Below are 21221 nucleotides of genomic sequence, written 5' to 3' on the forward strand. Positions count from 1 at the left end.
ACCAGTCAGTGTGCGCCAAGTACACTAAGCCCCCCACCCCTTCCCATTCCGCCCCTCAAAAGGCGTGCCCACCCCTGCACGTGCTGCTGTCCTCCCCTTTTGAGACAGCCCGGCAGGTCCTTCTCCTCTAATAAAGCCTATAGTCCTGGTTTTTGGCCTCTGTCTGATCTTTCAATTTCCATGGAGAAAATTTTAGAAAATATTATCTGTACGAATAAAAAGAAAAGCTGTCACTTTAAAGAGGACTGGAGTATGCGACATCCATTTCAGGGCTAGACACATATTTCTTTAACTGAAAATCTTAGTGTGAGCACCTTATGTACTTAGACAGTTTGATAACATGGTTACATAATAGAATCCTATCGCAAAACCGGTTTGGCTCAGTGGATAGAGCGTCGGCTTGCGGACTGAAGGGTCCCGGGTTCGATTCCGGTCAAGGGCATGTACCTGGGTTGCGGGCACTTCCCCAGTGGGAGATGTGCAGGAGGCAGCTGATCGATGTTTCTCTCTCATCGATGTTTCTAACTCTCTGTCTCTCTCCCTTCCTCTCTGTAAAAAATCAATAAAATAGATATAAAAAAGAAAAGAATAGAATCCTATGAAGAAATAGGACAATGTAAGATAATTATGGCTGTTAAAGGGGATGGAACTTGAGTGACATGTGTGTGTGTGTGTGTGTGTGTGTGTGTGTGTGTGCCTGTGTGTATGCACCTGCACACATGCAAAGTCATTGGGGGAGGGAGCAGATGGTTGGAACTCAGCACAGTTCATAGCACTATACAGATAATGAATGAATTTTATACCTGTTTAAAATTAATTTAGGAACGAATAAAAGCTAAATGACTTTCCACTTATATAGCAGTTACAATTTTATAAGGGAGACAAAGACACTTAAATAGAAAATGACAAACCAGCAATTTAAGACAATATAGGATAAAATTAATTGCTAGCACTTACTGTTTCCAGTGTTACAGACACATAGCATGTATATTTTCTTATTTCATTCCCATAGAAACTCTGTGAGATTGGTACTGTTATGGTTCCTATTTTAAAATTAGGGACTTGAGGCTTAGGTCAGCCAAAGTCACAGCCCCACTGAGTGGCACAGCCAGGATGGGAACTTAGATCTCAGCATACTCTGCAACTTCTAAGCCTCTACTACTTGCTTCTTTGGGCAGCAGAGTAGAAATGGGTCGCGGTGAGCTGAAGAGAACAGGGAAGGTAAAGGATTGATTGTGAAAAAAGTACTGAGGTGTTGGGGATGCTATTGTTAATATCAGAAGAGTATTAGCAAGAGATGAATCAAAACACCATTAAAAATCTCTCTATAACTCCATATGAATGGTTTTTTCTTTATCAGATCAATTAGAAATGCAGAGTGAAAGAAAAATCAGGTTTTAGAAGTAGAATGAAAAGTCCTTTCAATGGAAATATTGGACTTTGTGAAGGACAGGCACAATTCTTTAGATATAGAAAGTGTTTCTTTAAATGACATTGGGTAGAATTTTATTTCTGAAAGCAGAAAAGTATACTGTAGAGTTGTGCTATATCTCCCCTGGGTCAGTGTGTAAGCAAGTGAGATTAAGTCACCCCCTTAACTCTTAGCAAGCATTCCTTTTATGTGAAAACATTCACGTTCAGAGTCTTAAACTACTGTAGTTGGGTCATTGGTGTCTCCTTGTTCCTTACTATTCAATTCTGAATATCATGTTTAATACTAAATTCTCCCTGACAGGTACCACCAAGAGAGCAGCCCACTGTCCAAGGACTCAACTCTCTGTCCTTCAGACCTCAAGAAGCTGTCCCTTCAAGGTCAAAGTGCCGGTCGACCCCTACCTACGCCCTCCAGGAGGAGCTGTCAGTCTACAGCAGCCACTGGCCAGGCTGTCAGCGTGCCATCTTGCACCACAAACACAAAAGGACCCGAGGGACTTCCAGATCACAAAGACTCTCTAAGTGAAATCCCTTTCAAATGCAATGGGAACGGAAATGAGCTTTACTTAGGAAATTCCTCCCCCGCCTCCCTTTTACAAAGCAACCCAAACCTAGAGAAAAAAGAGTCAGAACTCCATTTGTACATTATTTCCACAACGTCATTAATATTTCTGCACTTAAAAAGTTCATGGAACAATTATATTATAGTAAGTGTCCTCATAGGTTAACCTTGACTTGAGTATTGTTTCTTACACGCTGCTCTAGCTCTCCATTTTGGAAATTTAACCTTGGAATTTAATCATATTGTGAAAGACAAAATGCCCTGGACAATTAAGGAAGTGAATTTATTCAGCGATTGCAATAGGGGAAATGCTCATTAATGAGAAGCGTCTGTCCTAAAGAAAAGGAGAGAGACCTGGGTTTTATAGAGGCAGGTAAATAAGTGAGTCATCAGAGAGTCTCATGAGAATCATGGTGAAGGAGACAGGTCTTATCTCGGGATGTGTGTGAGCAGGGTGGTCTTTCGCACTTAGCTGGGGTGATTTTTCAACCACTTCTGCTCTCTCTCTCTCTCTCTTTCTTTCTTTCTTTCTCTAAAACAATGGTGTTTAATGGGAACCATAGATATGGCTATAATTACATAGTCTGTCACAAAAAAACCCATGTGTGGTCAGGAGTTGGAAGGTTATACAATAATGAGAGTCGCACTGGGTACAGGAGAAAACCTGTTTCAGAACCTCAGGAGACAGGCGAAAATGGCATCTCTGCAATCCTATCTGTGGTCACCCCTGGAGTCCATCTTGCCAGGGCCAACCTGCTTGAAGTAATCTTGGTCCCCACCACCCTGGCCACCTCTGTGAGCCCCCATGATCCCTTTCTCGGCCTAGATAGCTGCCCTAATCATAGCCTCCTCTGCCACCATGGCGACCATCTCCATAGCAACCTCCACCAGAGAGCATCCTGGTTTCTGTCCTGGGCCGTCTAGTTTAGGGGCCTTACACAGTTGCATTCATTCCTCCAAGAGTTCAGACTCTCACATGTAGGATTAGGACACTTCCATCTCTAGCTCACTGCTATCCTTTACCACCGCCACCTCCACTGGGGAGTCCAGCCCCACCACCGCCACTACCTCCATAGTCTCCATGGCCCATGGGTCCTCCTCACCCTCCATGACCACTGCCACTACCCCAACTGAAATCTACTCGCCAAGTAGCACATGAAACCTTGACAGGATTCCCAGAGAATTCTTTACCATCAAACCAGTCTATTGCTGCCTTAGCAGAAAGTGGGTCATACCATTGCCTCTCCCTTCAGCTTGCCCGTTTCACTGTCTGTGTACAGATTAGTCATGGCTGTCCTGTTTTCTTATTTATAATCTTGCCCATGCCTTGCACAGAGATGCTGCTGTTGTCTGAATTATCCTGTTCAGAATCATGATGTGATCCTTGGTCCCGAGGCCCACCAAATTTATTGAAGCCACCACGGTTATTTCCACCCATGCCACCCCTGCCTCCCTGGCCACCCCCATGACCTCTGGGTTCATAGCCACCTTGCTGCAGTTGTAACTGCTGCTACTGCTGTGAGCGTGTCCCCCATGGTCCTGCTGGTCTTTCCTGTAGCACTGCCGCCACCACCACTCTGGTCCTGATTTTGATAACCACCATCACTGCTGCAACCGCTCATGGGGGACTGATCTTGGCGACAGTTACCTCTACTACCCCCTTTACCTCCACTGCTTCTCTTGTACTGGTTCTGCTGCCCATAGCCCTGAGGAGGATTAAAGGAGTTTTGGTGTGCACCACAGCTAGGCTGTTGTCCACCATAGCCTGACTGCTGACCATCGTCCCACTCTGGGGCTGCCTGTAATTGCTGCTCTGAGAACTGCGGCTGTAACTTCCCAAGGTGCTGCTAGGAGCCGGCTGCTGACCATAGCCAGGGTAGGACTGCTGCCCATAAGATGACTGAGAACTCTGGCTACTGCCACAGCCAGCAGTTGAACCACATCCCTGGGGAGCTGACCAAGCACATACTCCGCTTGTTTGGAGTAGTAAATCAGCAAAATTTCAGAAATTTCTTCTGAAATAATCTGTCTGTTAAGCCTCAACATAAATAAAACTTGCTGAACACTACCTGACCTTTGGTTTTGAGGACCCAGAATGAATCGAAAATGATAACACTAAAGATTTGAGGAAAACATAACCTCATTAATAGAATAGTTAAATTATTGTATAACGGTACTATGGAATACTAGGAAATCATTTAAAAGATTGAAGTAAACCTATATACACAGACACGAAAAACTGTCCACCATGTATTAAGTAGAAAAAACAGCTCCAGATCAATATATGTGCTATAATTTAGCTAATATTAAATATATATTATAAAAATATATCACCTAATATTTAAATGTATACATTATAATTAGTATGCTTTTTTAAAATTACTATTATTATTTTTATTGATTTCAGAGAGGAAGGGAGAGGGAGAGAGAGAGAGATAGAAACATCAATGGTGAGAGACAATCATTGATTGGCTACCTCCTGCACACCCTACTGGGGGTCGAGCCCACAACCCCGGCATGTGCCCTTGACCAGAATCAAACCCGGGACCCTTTAGTACACAGGCTGATGCGAGCAAAACCAGCTAGGGCTAGTATGCTTTTATATGCCAAAAGGATATAAACCAAACTGATAATAGCAAGGTACTTTGAGTAGCAGGATAGAAGAAGTAGGGAGAGACTAAAAACTTTTGTCTTTTACTTTATACATTTCTGTACTGTTTAATTTTGATAGGTGATTTTATTTTATAATAAACAAACTAAAATTATATTTAAAACTTTAAAATTTTATATAAGGAAAAAATTCCCTGCGGTATTATCAAACACTAGAATAAATTATATAAATAAATCATGTACTGTAGAAGGTATTAAAGATCTATGATACTGACTAAAAGTAGGGGGAATTGATTTTCAGTAAACAAAAGTTCTAACTATTTTCACTTTTTTCCTCTTGCAGAAAGCCACTCTTTTACAAGATCCCCTATATGTTAGTGAGCTCAGTCTTGCTAATGGAGGTCAAAAGCCATACAGGTAAGGAGTGGTGATATAATAGAGTTCCATGGAGGAGTGTTCTCTCCTTTATGCCTCTCCTAACTCTATGTTGCTGACATCACAATGAGCCTCTACCTCAACTCTGTCCTGAATTTTAGGCCTGCAAACACTATGACCCACTGGACATCACTTCTTGTAGGTTCCTTAAAGTCAGCATATTCAAAACAGAGCTCAGCATCTTCCTTCTGGAACCTAACCTTCCTCTTTTGTTTCTTAACACGGGGTATGATGTTATTACCCCCAGATCACTTAAACCAGAGTCCTGGATGTCACCTTTACCTTCTCTCCTCCCTTCACTATCACCCACGATTTATTGTGCCAATCACCATATGATTTATTGTGCTTTGATATATCTGGGTAACATTCACTTTTTTCCACTGTCACACCCTCGGGCCCAGCCTGGGCTCCTAATATTTTCCTAGCTGCCCTCTGCCTTCACTCTTGGCCCTTTCTATACCTTCGCCTGTGCAACAGAGGACTCGTTCAGAAGCACAAATCTGATCATGTGACTCCTCCCTTAAAGCCCTTGAATGACTCCCCATTGCCCTTAGGAGAAGGCTCTAAAATCTTTAACAGCTTACACAGATCTTCCTCATGTCTCCCTTCATTTTTTCATCCTCCACTATTGTGTCCTCCCCACCCCTGCCTGAAGCACCTCACCAAATAAACTCACAGCTCTCAGAAAGCTCCGTTTATTTTACCTCTGGGCCCTCACATGATGGCCTACTCTCTACTCCTCTTCCCCTTCATGAACAACTTCAGTTCATCAAGTCTTAGCTTACTATCCCTTTCTCTAAGATTAATTTCTCAAAACTAAGTTAAGAGGGGCCCTTCCAGCCCTCTCCAGTTTTCTCAACGGTTAGAACATCAGTCTGCAGTGGTGCATTTGGGAGGCAACCAATCAATTTCTCTCTCTCACAACAATGTTTCTCCCTCCCTCCCTCCCTGCTTCCCTCCCTTCAACTCTCTCTAAAAATCAATGGAAATAATATCTTCGGGTGAGGATTAAAAAAAAAAAGAGGGGCCCCTCCATAACATCCTGTGCTGATATTTCATGTAGCACTTACCAGTTGGTATTGTGGCTGCCTGTTTGTGTGCTGCCCTACTATGCAGTGTGCTCTTTAAGGGCAGGGACCTGATCACTGGCACATAGAGGCTGCCAATAAGCCTTCAGAGAATGAATGAATGAATGAATGAATGAATGAGATAAGATAGAGGCAGGGACCAGATCATAAAGGGCTTTATGTTCAAGGCTAAGAAGTTGATTTTGATATTAAGTTTAAGTCAAGGGCAAGTTATGAAAGGTTTACAATAATGATGTTCACTAGCAGGTCATGTAAATGAGTTAAAAGTAAGTTAATTTTAAAAGGTACGTATTCATTTCCCACTGAAGGAACCAAAGTTCCTTACAGGAATAACTAATTCTAGGTCTGGAGGAGGAAATACACAACATGAGTCTGAAACAGCTTGTGCCGGAATGCAAAGGGTAACAGGACCGCAAAGAACACACGAGCCCACATGAAGGTACTCCTAATAGCCAAAATGGGACAATTTCAGTATCAGAAGAAACAATGAATGAGGTGGTTGAAACACAATAAATATATACAAATTTTAGCACCTCCACACAGAAATAAAAAAGCACTGAACTCCATTAGAAGCACATACAACAAGTATCTTATTTACATCTTAGGTTTAACAAACAGAACGTAAAAAATATTTTTAAGGCAATAGAGGACATTTTAATACAAGACTGGGTATTTGACAGTACCAAAGAATTACTGATAATTTTGTTGGGTGTGATAATCATGATATTGTAAGAAAATGCTTGTTTTATTTTTATACATAGGAGTTAAATAACAACGTTTGTGATTTCTTTTGTAAAAAGATGGTAATAGAGATAGCTTAGAGAATATCTACATGTTTTCATATGCTAGCCTAAAAGAGCATTAGTTTTAATTTTGGTGTTTATTTAAAGTGATTTTAAGCTAATTACATATTAAAATAGGCTCTAGCTGTGTATATGTGTGGCTTGTATCCCTGAAGGCAAGAGGGAGAGTTCTGCCACCATCTTGACTCAAGAAAAGTATATTTCTTACAAAGTTAATTCTTGATGGCAACATATTTAAAATGCAGTGATTTAAAATGCACTTTCAGGGATATAGTATATGCACAAGACACACAAGAAATGGTCTTTGCCTGCAAGCCACCTTCAGTTTAAAGAAAACAAATATTCTTTAGGTTTTTAAATTAGAACTCTGTCACAAATGTGAGTTCTGTAACCTGGCCATTGTAAACATGTAAACAGTATTTCTGGAATAATGTATGAAAAGCCTTTTCCAGCTGTCAAACATTATACAAATATAAGTGATTTTATTTATTTATTTATTTATTTACTTACTTACTTACTTACTTACTTATTTTTATTAATCCTCACCCAAGGATATTTTTCCCATTGATTTTTAGAAAGGGTGGGAGGGAGGGGGAGAGAGCCAGAGAGAGAAACATCAATGTGAGAGAGACACATCGATTGGTTGCCTCCAGCACGTGCCCCGGCCAGGCCTGGGAATCCAGCCTGCAACCGAGGTGACTGCCCTTGACCAGAATTGAACCCTCAACCCTTCAGGCTGCAGGTCTAACCACTGAGCAACTCATTAGGGCTATAAGGTTTTATTTTTATTAAATGTCTGGAAAAATGAAAAATATAGATAAAATAGAGTTTATCATTAGATCAAGAATTCTTTTTGCCACATTATTTGGATGAAAATTTATGTTTTCTAGCTGATGAAAATATAGAATATTTGTTAACATGACTATAATTTCCCTTTAGTCATCAACTGAATAATGGTGTCTTCTGGTACTGACTTTTTCTTATTTAAATTAGTCAAAGGAGGTTCGTCATCCATATAAAGGCAAAAGTTCTCTGAATGTTCAAAGAAACTGTGACTATATGTAACTTCTCTGTAGAAATATAGATTACTGAATCTAATTTGAAATTATAAAGTATATGATACCTTAATTTATATATACATTGATTTTTAGTATAAAGAGATTATTGTGCTTTTTCTTATGAAATCTGTTCTGGTCTTTTGGGAAAAAAAATAGTTTAGTATAACAATCTATTATCATAGGTGCCAAAGGATAAAAATGGTTTTTTCCAAGGATCTTCACAAATTGCTAACTCTTATTGGGAAAGACTAAAAAACCAACTTCAAAATAATTCTGCTGATACTGTATTTTTTCTGAGATTTTGCTTTTCTAAGCTTATTTGTTTGTGAAAACTACATTTCTGCTGTTTTTGGAGTATCTCAGAGGACAGAGGGATTTTACCATTATTCTTTAAATGCAATGTGGCAATAACTAGAAGTGGATATATAGGAAAGTAAAATCTCAAAGCTCATTCCTACTTTATTTAGATACTATTTATTAAACACTGTATGCTAAGCACAATTGGTAAAGTATCAAAACAGCACAATGGGATAGGTTCTATCATTACCCTCATTTTATAGATGAGAAAATTGAGGCACAGACAGACCAGGTAACTGGTCTATGGTTATTACCTAGCTGAGTAGGGGCAGATGTAGGATTCCAATTAACCTGTCTGAGCTGCCCCCGATGCTTATAATCATATTCTTCTGCCTCTATCATGGTTATCACTGAATTTTTAATGATTATTTATCTTCCTATGTCTCCACTAGAAAATAAACTTTTTTCAGGAAGTGTGAAAAAACCTTTTTTTTGTTTTGTTAATCCTCACCCAAGGATATGTTTCTATTGATTTTTTTTTTTTTTTTTTTTTTTTAGGGAGAGTGGAAGAGAGAGGGAAAGAGAGTAGAAACATTGGTTGGTTGCCTCCTGCACAAGCCCCAACAACTGGTCTGGGGAGAAGCCTGCAACCAAGGTACGTTTCCTTGACCAGAATCGAACCTGGGATCCTTTGGTCTGCAGGATGACGCTCTATCCACTGAGCCAAACCAGGCAGGGCTGGAAGTTTGAATTTTTCTTTCTTTTTTTAAAAAATCTATTTTTATTGATTTCAGAGAAGAAGAGAGGGGAAGAGAGAGATAGGAACATCAATGATGAGAGAATCATTGATCAGCTGCCTCCTACTGGGGATCAAGCCCACAGTCAGGCATGTGCACTTGACTGGAATCGAATCCCAGACACTTCAGTTCGTGGACCAACGCTCTATCCACTGAGCCAAACCGGCTAGGTCTGAAATTTTCTCTTAATAAGAGAGGTGTGTGATTGGATAGGGGAGAACATCTTAGATTAAAAAAAAAAAATAGAGTGAGAGGTAGTGGGCAAGAATCAAAATTCCATGTAAATAGCTGATATCAAGGTTTGTGGCATAAGTGGTAAAAATATTTTTAATTCAAGTCAGAAATTCTAAGAAGTTTCTACCAACTTACATAGGACAAGAAACCTCTATCCTATCATTACTTTGCACTCTGCTTTTCTGAATCACTAGTTGTGTGAGCTTGAACAGGTTACTTAGCCTTTCTGAGATGCTATAAATGCAACGGTAATTCCCAGCTTAGCCCCTTACTGGGACTGAATGAACTAGTGCATGAAAAGTACTGCATGTGGGAAAATGTGAAGGACTGAGAGGGTATTATACTAAATGAAATAAGTCAGGCGAGAAAGACAAATATTCTATGATATCACTTACATATAAAATCGAAAGAACAAAATAAACAGAACAGAAGTAGACTCATAGATACAGAGAACAAACTGATGGTGCCAGATGGGGAGGGTGGTCAGGAGGCTGTGTGAAAAAGGTGAAGGGATTAAGAAGTTCAACTTGGTAGTTACAAAAAATAGCCACAGGGATATAATGTACAGCACAGGGAAAATAATAGTCAATAATATTGCAACAACTATGTGTCGTGCCAGGTGGGTACTAGACTTATCAGAGGGATCACTTCGTAAGTTATATAAATGTCCAACCACTGTGCTGTATACTTGAAAGTAATATAAACAATATTAAATGTCAACTGTAATTGAAAAATTAAAATAAAATATCCCAAACAGGAAAAAATAACTATATTGAAATTCCATTAGTAACAAAGTTTTACATACCTGTCAATTAATTGGTATTCCTCAACTGCTGTCTCCTATCATTTTGTACATGTGAAGTTTTCTTGTGTTTCTGTAGATCTGAGGAGAAAATCAAGCACTTCAGTCAACTTAAATCTGAACTTTTTCTTAAAGACAATACTTTGAGGAAGATAGTTTGTTTAATTACGGAACTTAAAGTAGCAGCCCAGAAAAACTACATTCTGAAAAGGCTTTTCTGGAAAGTAGGTGTTTTAATTTTAACCTTTAAAATGTGTTTCAACTGTTTATCAAACGCAGTATATTCAAGGATCAAGTAAAATGCTGTATAAAAAAATGCCACCTTGTGTTTTGATGCTGTATTTTACAATCTTGACTAAATTTAATGTAATTGTGCCTTAACACTGGAAATGTGATGTAATTAATGTATGTGTGTGTTGGGGTGGGGTAGATGGGAAGAGAGGAGAGTGGTAGCAAAAAGACAGTAGCTTGCATAGGTTGGGTTTACAGAATCAAAGAAAAGAGTAACTAAGGGGAAGCTTCTGGCTTATGAGATGTATGAGTAGAGACAGTGAGATGAGAAAGTAAATTTGAAGAAGTTTTACATGAAGGTTTCCCTACAATAAAAATACACTTAAAAATTACTTTTGAATGTTTTGAGTCAAAACAACCTAGCTCTCATTCAGCAAGTTTACAGACTTCCCCTGTAAGACTTCCTTAGTTTCATTTTCACCTGAAACTTCAGGTGAAAGGTACTGAGAAGGTATTGAGAAGCCCTGATTAGTGCTGGTTGGTGCTGGTGCGAATGAGGCTCATTCTCGCCAGTGGCCTCATCCATAGTTGCCACCATTTCACTGAGCAGTTGTGATGTGCACAACCTCCCCAACCATACAGGACAGGCCTGGCCATTCCTTAGATCAGCGGTTCTCCATCTGTGGGTCGCCAACCTGTGGGTCGCGACCCCTTTGGGGGTCGAACGACCCTTTCACAGGGGTTGCCTAAGACCATCGGAAAACACATATATAATTACATATTGTTTTTGTGATTAATCACTATGCTTTAATTATGTTCAATTTGTAACAATGAAAATACATCCTGCATATCAGATATTTACATTACAATTCATAACAGTGGCAAAATTACAGTTATGAAGTAGCAACGAAAATAATTTTATGGTTGGGGGTCACCACAACATGAGGAACTGTATTAAAGGGTCGCGGCATTAGGAAGGTTGAGAACCACTGCCTTAGATCCTAAATGCTTCACATGTAGGATGATCGCTATTCTGGTTTGCCCTCTGTAGGGTGAACAACTGTCCCAGTTGACCATCCCACTCAGGATTTAAAACATTTTTATCACCCTCATAGGTTACCTTTTGCCCTTCGGCAGTCACTTCTTCCCAACCCTGGCCTCAGGCAACTATTGTGTTTTCTGTCACTATAGGTTAGTTTTGCCTGTCCTAGGATGCCAGTTATATGGAATTGTACACTAGGTACTGTTTTGTGTCTGGCTTCTTTGGCATAGTATTTTTTAGATTCTTTCATGTTGTTACAGGTAGGTGGGAGATGTTTTATGAGTGAAAATTTCTGAACCAGTAAGCAAGTGGGAGATAATAACAACAGATATTTATTAAGCACTTATGATGTGCTAGCTACTATTCAGGCTTTATAAATACTATCTTACTTAATCCTAACATCAACTCAATGAGGGGACATTATTAAGCCTATGGTAGAGATGAAGAAACTGAGTCACAGAGTATATTTGAAAGTTGCCAAATGTCATCCAACTCATCAGTGGCAGAGCTGGGATTTGAACTCAAGAACCTGGCCCCAGAGTCAGTGTGTAAAACTACCACACTAGGCTAATCTATCAGGGCTCTGGGTGAGCCCAAGCATTTCTGATGGGCCTGGTGACCAGCTTGCTCTTCCCTCTTTATTCCCTCTCTTCACCTGTCATCCTCAGCCTCTTCTCATGCCATATCACCTAAACAAGGGCACACATATCCCTGTCTAAGCAAAGAATCTAAGTTGTCACTAGTTAAAAAAAAAAAGTTCTGGGGAAAAATTGAACAATAGAGGAAGAGAAAAGAGAAACAATTACGTCATATTTCTCATTAGTACCAACTTACCTGATTTCATGGGCCAGTGCTTATTTTCATGCTTGATTTATCTCATGAGACTGGATAGGAACACAGAAAAATTGGTTCCCCCACCATACTTCAGTGTTTATTTTGGCAGGAATGACAATGTACATTTCCACTGCATTAACAGAAGTATTAATATCATTCTGCTCCATCTTCATAAGCTATAGGAGTGCTCTACATTTGTTTTTGTAACAGTAAATATTTTTAAATGAGAGCTTATCTAGCCTTGATTTCATTATATATTCACAAAGGCCAAATTACTTTGGAAAGGCAGGAATTATAGTGGCCCCCAGTTAATATAGTATTCCAAGGTAACTGAATGACTTGCCTGAGATTATCACTTATTTCTGGATACTCTTCAATATTAATGGTCAAACCAAGTCTAGAAGGCTTCTCCCAGCATCATTCTCTAGACTTTAGCTCTTGCTCTGTTCACCAGGACAATGGTCTCCTGATTATAAGTAAAAGTATGTTTTCAATGCAAGTTATGCTAGTATTAATGAGAGATATTTTAAATCACTTCCTGGCCAAAGAAGAAATCATTTCTTCTTTTTATTATTATGTAAGCATCGAGAGTTTTACCAATAGATACCTTAACTTCATCATCTTTCCTGCTTGCTTTCACAGACCAGTGACCTTTTCTATTTCTTAGTGAACAAACTTCAAGAGTACTTACCAGAATCTAGGGATAAGAATGCACTTCAAAATAAAAGCCAAAGAGCTGATGAGCTGGTGTAAGTACTAACTGGATAATCACACATATTATTTTTCCCTAGAGTGTTAAAGATAAATGGAAGGCACTAGACAAAATATATACTGTTTTAATGATTAATGGTGCTGCAAGTTTTGCTTCACATAGAATTTATAAAATAGCATTCATTTTGTGCTAATTTGTAAAGAAAGACTACACAAGAAACTATTGGCTGTCCTAAAGGGGGAAAATTGGGTGTTCTGGAGGAAAGACACTTTTTATTGTATGTATTTTTTTTTAACCTTTGAAATTTTGAGCCTAATATTACCTACTTGAAAAAGTTAAATTATTTTTTTAAAAAGTAGTGCATAATTATTATAAAAACTTTAGAAAATACACAGAAATATGAAAATGACTTTTAATCCTGACATCCAGCTATTCATGCATTCAGCAAGTATTTTTGGGTGCTTACTATGTAGCAATCATAGAGTAGGCACTCAATTAGTGTTGGCAATTTGATATACGGAATTTCCTTCCTGTACTGTACTTTTTTCCACATAGGTACCTGAGTGCAATTCTATTAAGGATTACTGACTTTGTGGAATTTTGAATTTGTATTGAAATCATGCCATTTCCATGTTTTTTTTTTCTTTCTCTCTGTTTTCTAGGGCATGCATTGGAATTATACAGACTCTGGGACTGATGTTCAGAGAAACAGAAACTGAGCCATCACGTCTGAACACATTGGCAGCTAAGAAGTAAGGTTTGAAAATATTTATTAGGACCTTGTAGTTGCAACCCATTAACTACTCTGTTGAATGTCTTCCAAAACTCATAGCTCTCTAACTTCTCTTTTCATCCCCTTGTAAGTATATTAAGTATATTAAGTATATTTGTCCCTCCACTCTGTTCTATGAACAGATTAATTGGCACATGCTGAGTTCTCTCTGTCTCTCTGTATTATTAAGGGCACAAAAATTTTCTTAGCATAATTTTATCTTTTGTCATTGTCTGATGAGCTTGAAAAAGACCAATGACCCATAGTACATTAAAAGCCAGGGGTTTTTCTACTAGAATTTTCCCGAGTACCCTTATATCCACACAGCAGAAAAATTACATTGCAAAGGCAGAAGTTATGGTAGCTTCATTTAATATATAATTATGTGACCTTGGAGTGAATGACGTTGGAGGATTTATTACCATATAGCATAAGCTGCTATAATAAAGATACTCTAAAATATGTGGCCCAAAGAAAGAAATTTACACCTTTCTCACATAACAGTCCAGACAAGATAGTCAACTTTTCCTCGACACAGGATCAGCCAGAGATCTTGGTTCCCTTCCCTTTTGTTACTCTGCCATCTTTTATCAGGCTATCTTTTGTATTTATGGTTAAAACTGGCTTTTCTTCTTGATTTCATTATACCCTATGGGAAGCAGTGAGAGGAGTAGAGGGCAAGCAAATTTCTTTTTAAAGCAAGACATATAAGACTTCTGCTCATGTTCTACTGGTGAGAACTTCAGGCATGTGGTCATAATTAGCTTCAAGAGAGGCTGGAAAATGTGTCTATAGTTGTGTGGTTATGTGCCTAAGTAAACCCTGGATGGTACTGGGGACATATGTAATTAAAAGGAAGAATGAAAGACTGTATAATAGTGGGACAATATTTTTTGCCAATAAGGTATGTGTTTACATGTTTTGCATATTATCTGCTTGGACTTTTTATAGGAAGCATTTTTGGCTTTTCAGGCCATATAATCTCTGTTGCAATTACTCAACTCTGTCAGTGCAGTACAAAATCAGCCATAGATAATACATAAATGAATGGCCATATGTTCCAATAATACTTTATTTACAAAAACAGCATCTGGACCATTGGCCTACAGGCTAGTTTGTTGACCCCTGCTTTTCTAGGAAAAGATACTCTTGTTCTTTTCTCTGCATACTTCTTTATGCAGCTGGTAGTACCACCATTTCCCCTATCTCCAAGGTGGAAATTCAAGATCATTTCTAATAGTCCTGTTTTCTCCCACACTGAAATTATTGCTAACTCATGTTACTCTTTTTGTGCACCTTTTGGTCCCTATCTTTCTCTATTCAAGTTGGAAAAAAAATCACTCTTACTAATTTATACTATAAAGTGTTGTATTTTAATTGTTCAGTCTTAACTTGGTTTGAGCACATTAGCCCTGCTACATCAAGTTTCTTTCCTTATATGTGTAATGCTTTTCATGTCCTTCAATACATATTGCTATAATAGAGTGTGGCTGTAATACTAACTTTTCAGCCAATATTGATCTGCATAGGGTTAAGTCATGTTACCCATAGCATTGCTAGCAGAGTAAATATCCTATCTAATAATAGACTAATAATAGACAAACATGATAATTAACCATACCTCTGACACACTTCCCATTGGCTAATCAGGGTGATATGCAAATTAACTGCCAACCAAGATGGCGGCCGGCAGCCAGGCAGCTGAAGTGAACAGGAGGCTTGCTTGCTCCAGTGATGGAGGAAGCCAAGGTTCCCCGCCTGCCGCTGCCGGCCTCTGAGCTGCACTCTAAGAAACAATGTTGCAATTACAGAAGCTAAACAAACCCCAGAAACCTGCTTTCAGTCAGCCGGGCCTCAGAGCTGGAGCTGCAACAGTGTTTCAATTATAGAACCCAAACAAACCCAGATACCTGCTTTCAGCAGCCAAGGTCTCAGAGCTGGAGCTGAGCCTCAGAGCTAAAGCCGGCTCTCAGTTCCAGTGACAGCCATAGAAGGTAAATAAATCCCAGAATAAAAAAAAAGGAAAAAGGAGAGGTTGGGAGCTTCAGTCACCCACCAGCCGGAAAACGGCCCTCAGCCTCTCACCAAGACTGGCCAGGCACCCCAGTGGGGACCCCCACCCTGAAGGGGGTGTGACCAGCTGCAAACAGCCATCATCACCTCATCCAGGCTGGCCAGGCACCCCAGCGGGACCCCCACCCTGATCCGGGACACCCTTCAGGGCAAACCAGCTGGCCCCCACCCGTGCACCAGGCCTCTATCCTATATAGTAAAAGGGTAATATGCAAAGTGACCCTAACAGCAGAAGGACTGGGAATGACTGATCGTTATGACACACACTGACCACCAGGGGGCAGACGCTCAATGCAGGAGCTGCCCTCTGGTGGTCAGGGCACACTCACATGGGAGGAGCTCTGCTCAGCCCCAAGCCAGGCTGATGGCTGCCAGTACAGCGGTGGTGGTGGGAGCCTCTCCTGCCTCCTCAGCAGCGCTAATGATGTCCGACTGCAGTTTAGACCTGCTCCCCGCTGGCAAGTGCACATCCCCTGAGGGCTTCCGGGATGCCAGAGGGATGTCTGATTGCCATCTTAGGCCCAATCCCCCGGGGAGCGGGCCTAAGCCAGCAGGTGGTCATCCCCTGAGGGGTCCCAGAGTGCGAGAGGGCACAGGCTGGGCTGAGGGACCCCCAACCCCCGAGTGCACAAATTTTTGTGCACCGGGCCTCTAGTCTTATATAACTGTATAAATCAATAGTCTTCTATTGCTCTGTAACAAACTCAGTGGCTTAAAACAATGTAAATTTTTTATCCCACAGTTTTGTGGATCAGGAAATCTTGGCATATTTTAGTTGGATCCTCTGCTCAGAGTCTCAGAAGGCTGAAATCAAGGTGTCAGCAGGGGTTGCAATCTCATCTGAAGCTTGGGGTCCTCTTCTAAGACCATGTGGGTGGTTGTTGGCAGATTACATTTCCTTATAGCTATAAACTCATGATGGCTTGCTTCTTTCTTTTTTTTAACCTTTTTCTTTTTTAAAAAAATTCTTTATCGTTTAAAGTATTACATAAGTCTCTTTTTTCCCCATTGACCTCTCCTTGGCTGCTCCCACCCCTCAGCACACGCCCTCACCCCCCTATTGTCTGTGTCCATTGGTTATGTGCATATGCATGCATAGAAGTCCTTTGGTTGATCTCTTACCCTCTCACCCCTTCCCCCCCGGCTTTCCCTACCCCTGCCTTCCCTCATAGGTTGGACAGTCTGTTCAATGCTTCAATGTCTCTGGATCTGTTTTTGTTTATCAGTTTATGTTGTTCATTATATTCCACAAATGAATGAGATCATGTGATATTTACCTTCCTCTGACTGGTTTATTTCGCTTAGCATAATGCTCTCCAGCTCCATCCATGCTGTTGGAAATGGTAAGAGTTCCTTCCTTTTTACTGCAGCATAGTATTTCATTGTGTAGATGTACCACAGTTTTTTAACCCACTCATCTGCTGATGGGCACTTATAGACTGTTTCCAAATCTTAGCTATGGTGAATTGTGCTGCTATGAACATAGGGGTGCATATATCCTTTCTGATTGGTGTTTCTGGTTTCTTAGGATATATTCCTAGAAGTGGGATCACTGGGTCAAATGGGAGTTCCATATTTAATTTTTTGAGGAAACTCCATTCTGTTCTCCACAGTGGCTGCACCAGTCTGCATTCCCACCAGCCGTGCAGGAGGGTTCCTTTTCCTCCGCATCCTCGTGACGGCTTGCTTCTTGGCAGGAGAATACCTCTGAGCCCAGGAAAGAGCTAAGCTCTTTTTGAAAGGGTTCACCTAATTAGATCAGGTCTCTGCAGGATAACCTTCCTTTGATTTACTCAAGTCAACTAATTAGGAACCTTAATGAAATATGCAAAATCCCTTCACCTTTTTCATCTAACAAAGTATAATCATCATGGTGATACTGTAACATATTTACAAGTCCTGCCCAAATTTAAGGGGGAGGAGTTACAGAGAGTGTACATACAAGAGGGCAGAAATCTTGGAAGCCATATAAGAATTCTGCCTTTTATACACTGAAATCTGAGGCTATGAATTTGCCTTTCTTCTTTTTAAAATATGTTTTTTATTGATTTTTTTAGAGAGAGAGGGATAGAGAGATAGAAACATCTATGAGGGAGAAACATCATTAATCAGCTGCCTCCTGCATGCCACCCCTTGGGCTCTGAGGCCCAACCTGGGCATGTGCCCCGACCAGGAATCAAACCAGAGACCTTTTGATTCCTGGGGTTGACACTCAACTGCTGAGCCACACCGGCCAGGCTGAATTTGCCTTTCAAAGTCTGTATTTTAAAATATTATACATTCAAAATTCTTACATTGGAAATAATAACAATTTAAACAGTGAAAGTATCAAACTGCTGGCACCATTTTTTAAGGCTGTGATGTCATTCCTGTAAGTCTTTATTTTCAGGACGAAACTACCACTTAGATGAAAATTTCTTGTATCTATTATTGGCCTAGTGGATTTTAAATTGAATTGGCAGAAAGGGTAGATTACAAATTAAGTTCCATTTGAGCAAATAAAAAAAGCATTGAATCATTTCAGTATTTTCCTCTATTTTCTCATAAGTGGAGATTTTATTAGTTCAACCCCACTTCCTTGTATTCTTCTTGAAACGCACCACAATCCTTTTATGTTTCAGTATTGTTTGATTGAAGTCATATATTATCACAGCAAGTGAACCAGAATCTGAGAATTAGCCTTAGATATGTGATACTTTGAAAAGAAGCTGTGGTTGAAAATAAAGGACTATAATTAAATATAATAGTGAATGGACTGTCAGTTCAAACTTAATATCAGGAAAAGCTTCTAAATGGAGTATTTTGCTAGTTTTGGGAGGGTCTTCTAAAAGTAAGATTGGCCATTTTTATTTATTTATTTATTTAATTTTTTGTGAGGGGGGAAATTCTTTATTGATAAATAGGTTATAGTAAAATTAATAAAGTGATGTTTTTTGGGGGAATAAAAACTCTGAGTCTTAGTGTCTCTCCACCCTACCTCTAGCTCTTGGCTTCTGCCTTCATACTGGTTTCTTCTGATGATGAGGCCTTGGTGGACATGGCAGGCCTTCTTGGGCCCTTGGGTACCTCTGTCTTCCTGATCAGTGGTACAGGTACCATCTTGGACTCATTGTCCTTAGGAGTAGCAGCAGCCTTGGTCCTCGACCCTTTCCTGGCACCCTGGGCAGTGGCCTCTTTAAAGACCACTTTAAAGAGACCTTAAGGACCTTGTTTCCTATCTTCTTTTTTGCTGGGGAAGTCACACCATTTTCACCCTTGGTGACCATGGGTTTTAAACTTGAGTCCTAGCTTTGGCTTTCTTGTGGGCCTTGGCATCTGCTGGGCTGTCCTTTTTTTGCCTTTAACCTTTGGCTTTCTATGGGGCCCACTGGCACCAGGAGGGGCCTTTGTGGCCTTGTCTGGCTGTTCGGGGCCTTCCTGGCCTTGCCCACTCTTGCTTCTTCCCCCTTGGGCTGATCATCTTTCTTGGGGGCCTCTTCCTTGGCCTCACCAGGACTCCAGGCAGGGGAGGGGGGAGGGAGATGCGAGGGGGGGGGCGGGGGAACGATAGGATGGCTGTCTTCCTGGGCTGGATTTTTATTACTTGGGAACTAATTTGAATCTGCCAGTGGCCCCCGTGGCCCTGGAGTTGATGGGCCTGATGAGGAGGCCGCACTGCATGAAGATTGTCCATTTTTAAATAGCTGAATAAAACATGAGCAAATATCCATAGGACATATCCTGCTTTTTTTTGAGAAGTGTGCTAACTGACATGATTCTTCTTTTACAGATATGAGAACTAGATCTGTTGTTTTGAGTTGAGGAAAGGGCGGGAATTACATTTTTATTAGAATTGTTGTTAATCATGAACTTCTAATCATAGTAATGATTTCAATGATTGTAAAAAGAGCAAGAAGCCTCAACTATTACTAAACAGGGATTGTTTATAGTCTTCTTTAATCCATTATGAAAGGAAAGCTTACGGTTATAGAGAATTTTTATACAATCCTATTTGAAATGTTTTTATTACTCGTACCTGTCAAAGCTACTCTGATCTTGTCATCAGTTAGTCAACTGTATTTCTAGTCATCTGCTTTCAGCTCCTGTTCAAGCACACATGGATTGCACTACACATATGAAGATGGGGTTATTAACCCAGCACCTCAGGCTCCTCAGTTTGAATTATGATTTTTTTCTTTTTCTTTTCGAATCACATGGTATACTATTCAAACATGTAATAACATTTAAGATATTTATTACTGTACATTAGTGGACAGTTCACTGAATTTGAAAGCAAAAGACCTAACGTTTAATTATTTATTATTTTTTATCCTCACCCCAGGATATATTTATTTATTTTAGAGAGAGAGGGGAAGGGAGAGCGGGAGAGGGATCGAGAAGGAAACATTGGTGTGAGAAACATTGATTGGTTGCCTCCTGAATGTGCCCGACCAGAAATCGAACCTGCAACCTTTTGATGACGCTCCACCCAACTGAGCAACCTGGCCAGGGCTTAATATTAGTTTTATTAATAGCCAGTGGTCTTTAGTAGAACAGGAAACCCTCTGAAATGCTTTGTCTAAAAAAGGATTCTAGAATCAAAAAACTTGTGATCAAATAAGCATTTTAAGAAATGCTTCAGCCCTGCTGGCATGGCTCAGTTGACTGAACATTATCCCATGCACCAAGAGGTCTCTGGCTTGATTATCAGTCATGGCACATACCTTGGTTGTGGGCTCGATCCCTGTAGGGAGCATGCAAGAGGTAGCCGATAGATGTGTCTACCTCTGAAATAAATAAAAACATTTTTTAAAAAATGCTTTACACTGTTTCTTTGTCCTGGAGATATACAGGGCATGAACATTAGCATATTAAAGCCTCTGAGAAGTTCTGTAGTAAAGATATCCAGTGAACTTGGTTAAGTCAAATATTTCTCATTCCTCTTTTGAACACAATCTACTTAACTATAATGTTGCCTGAAACTGTTAATCCATAAAAAAAAAACCCCTTTGGAAAATACTGCTAGAATTGAGATCACCCAACTTTCCCTTAAATCCAGATTTTCTGAGCTTTCCAAGTTATGTGAACTTCTAAAACTGTACTTACTCTGAGCTAAAAGATCAAGAAACTATATTTTCATTTAAATGTCTTATCTCTAGACATTTGTCTACATGTCCAAGGATCCAAAAGCTCAGTGAAGAACAGTCTACAATGCTTTGTACTTTTAAGCATAATTCTATTCAGTGTCTGCAAACTTGGCTTCACTGTTTCTCTTTTCAGGCTTTACTCATTAATTGCCTTTTATTTATTTTTCAGGGGAACACTATTTAATCTCTTGGTAATTTTAATTAGCAAGCCTCAGATTCCAGAATCTTGTCCTGTGTGTGATATCCATTTGGTGGCTGATTCAATTTTAGTAGAGACGACTTTGGATGCTGAGGTGAGATGAGTATTTTGG

General features: G+C 39.9%; 1 protein-coding gene and 1 long non-coding RNA gene across 5 annotated transcripts in view; one reads left to right on the forward strand and one right to left on the reverse strand.

The window, feature by feature from the left end:
- The window catches only part of CUNH12orf56 (chromosome unknown C12orf56 homolog), a 60018-nt gene that overhangs the window by 29385 nt on the left and 9412 nt on the right, over positions 1-21221 (forward strand). The window contains exons 4-9 of the mRNA XM_036299816.1: positions 1736-2141; positions 4950-5023; positions 10200-10344; positions 12870-12976; positions 13602-13691; positions 21080-21203. Of these exons, the coding sequence (XP_036155709.1) occupies positions 1736-2141; positions 4950-5023; positions 10200-10344; positions 12870-12976; positions 13602-13691; positions 21080-21203 (946 nt within the window). The remainder of the gene's footprint in view (positions 1-1735; positions 2142-4949; positions 5024-10199; positions 10345-12869; positions 12977-13601; positions 13692-21079; positions 21204-21221) is intronic.
- Positions 1-21221, reverse strand: part of LOC118651065 — an 88485-nt gene that overhangs the window by 29119 nt on the left and 38145 nt on the right. For all 4 annotated transcript variants that reach the window (XR_004966096.1, XR_004966095.1, XR_004966094.1 and 1 more), the window contains exon 2: positions 10124-10201. This is a non-coding gene — a long non-coding RNA (uncharacterized LOC118651065). The remainder of the gene's footprint in view (positions 1-10123; positions 10202-21221) is intronic.

Source organism: Myotis myotis, unplaced genomic scaffold (assembly GCF_014108235.1).
Source record: "Myotis myotis isolate mMyoMyo1 unplaced genomic scaffold, mMyoMyo1.p scaffold_m19_p_3, whole genome shotgun sequence".
NCBI lineage: Eukaryota > Metazoa > Chordata > Mammalia > Chiroptera > Vespertilionidae > Myotis > Myotis myotis.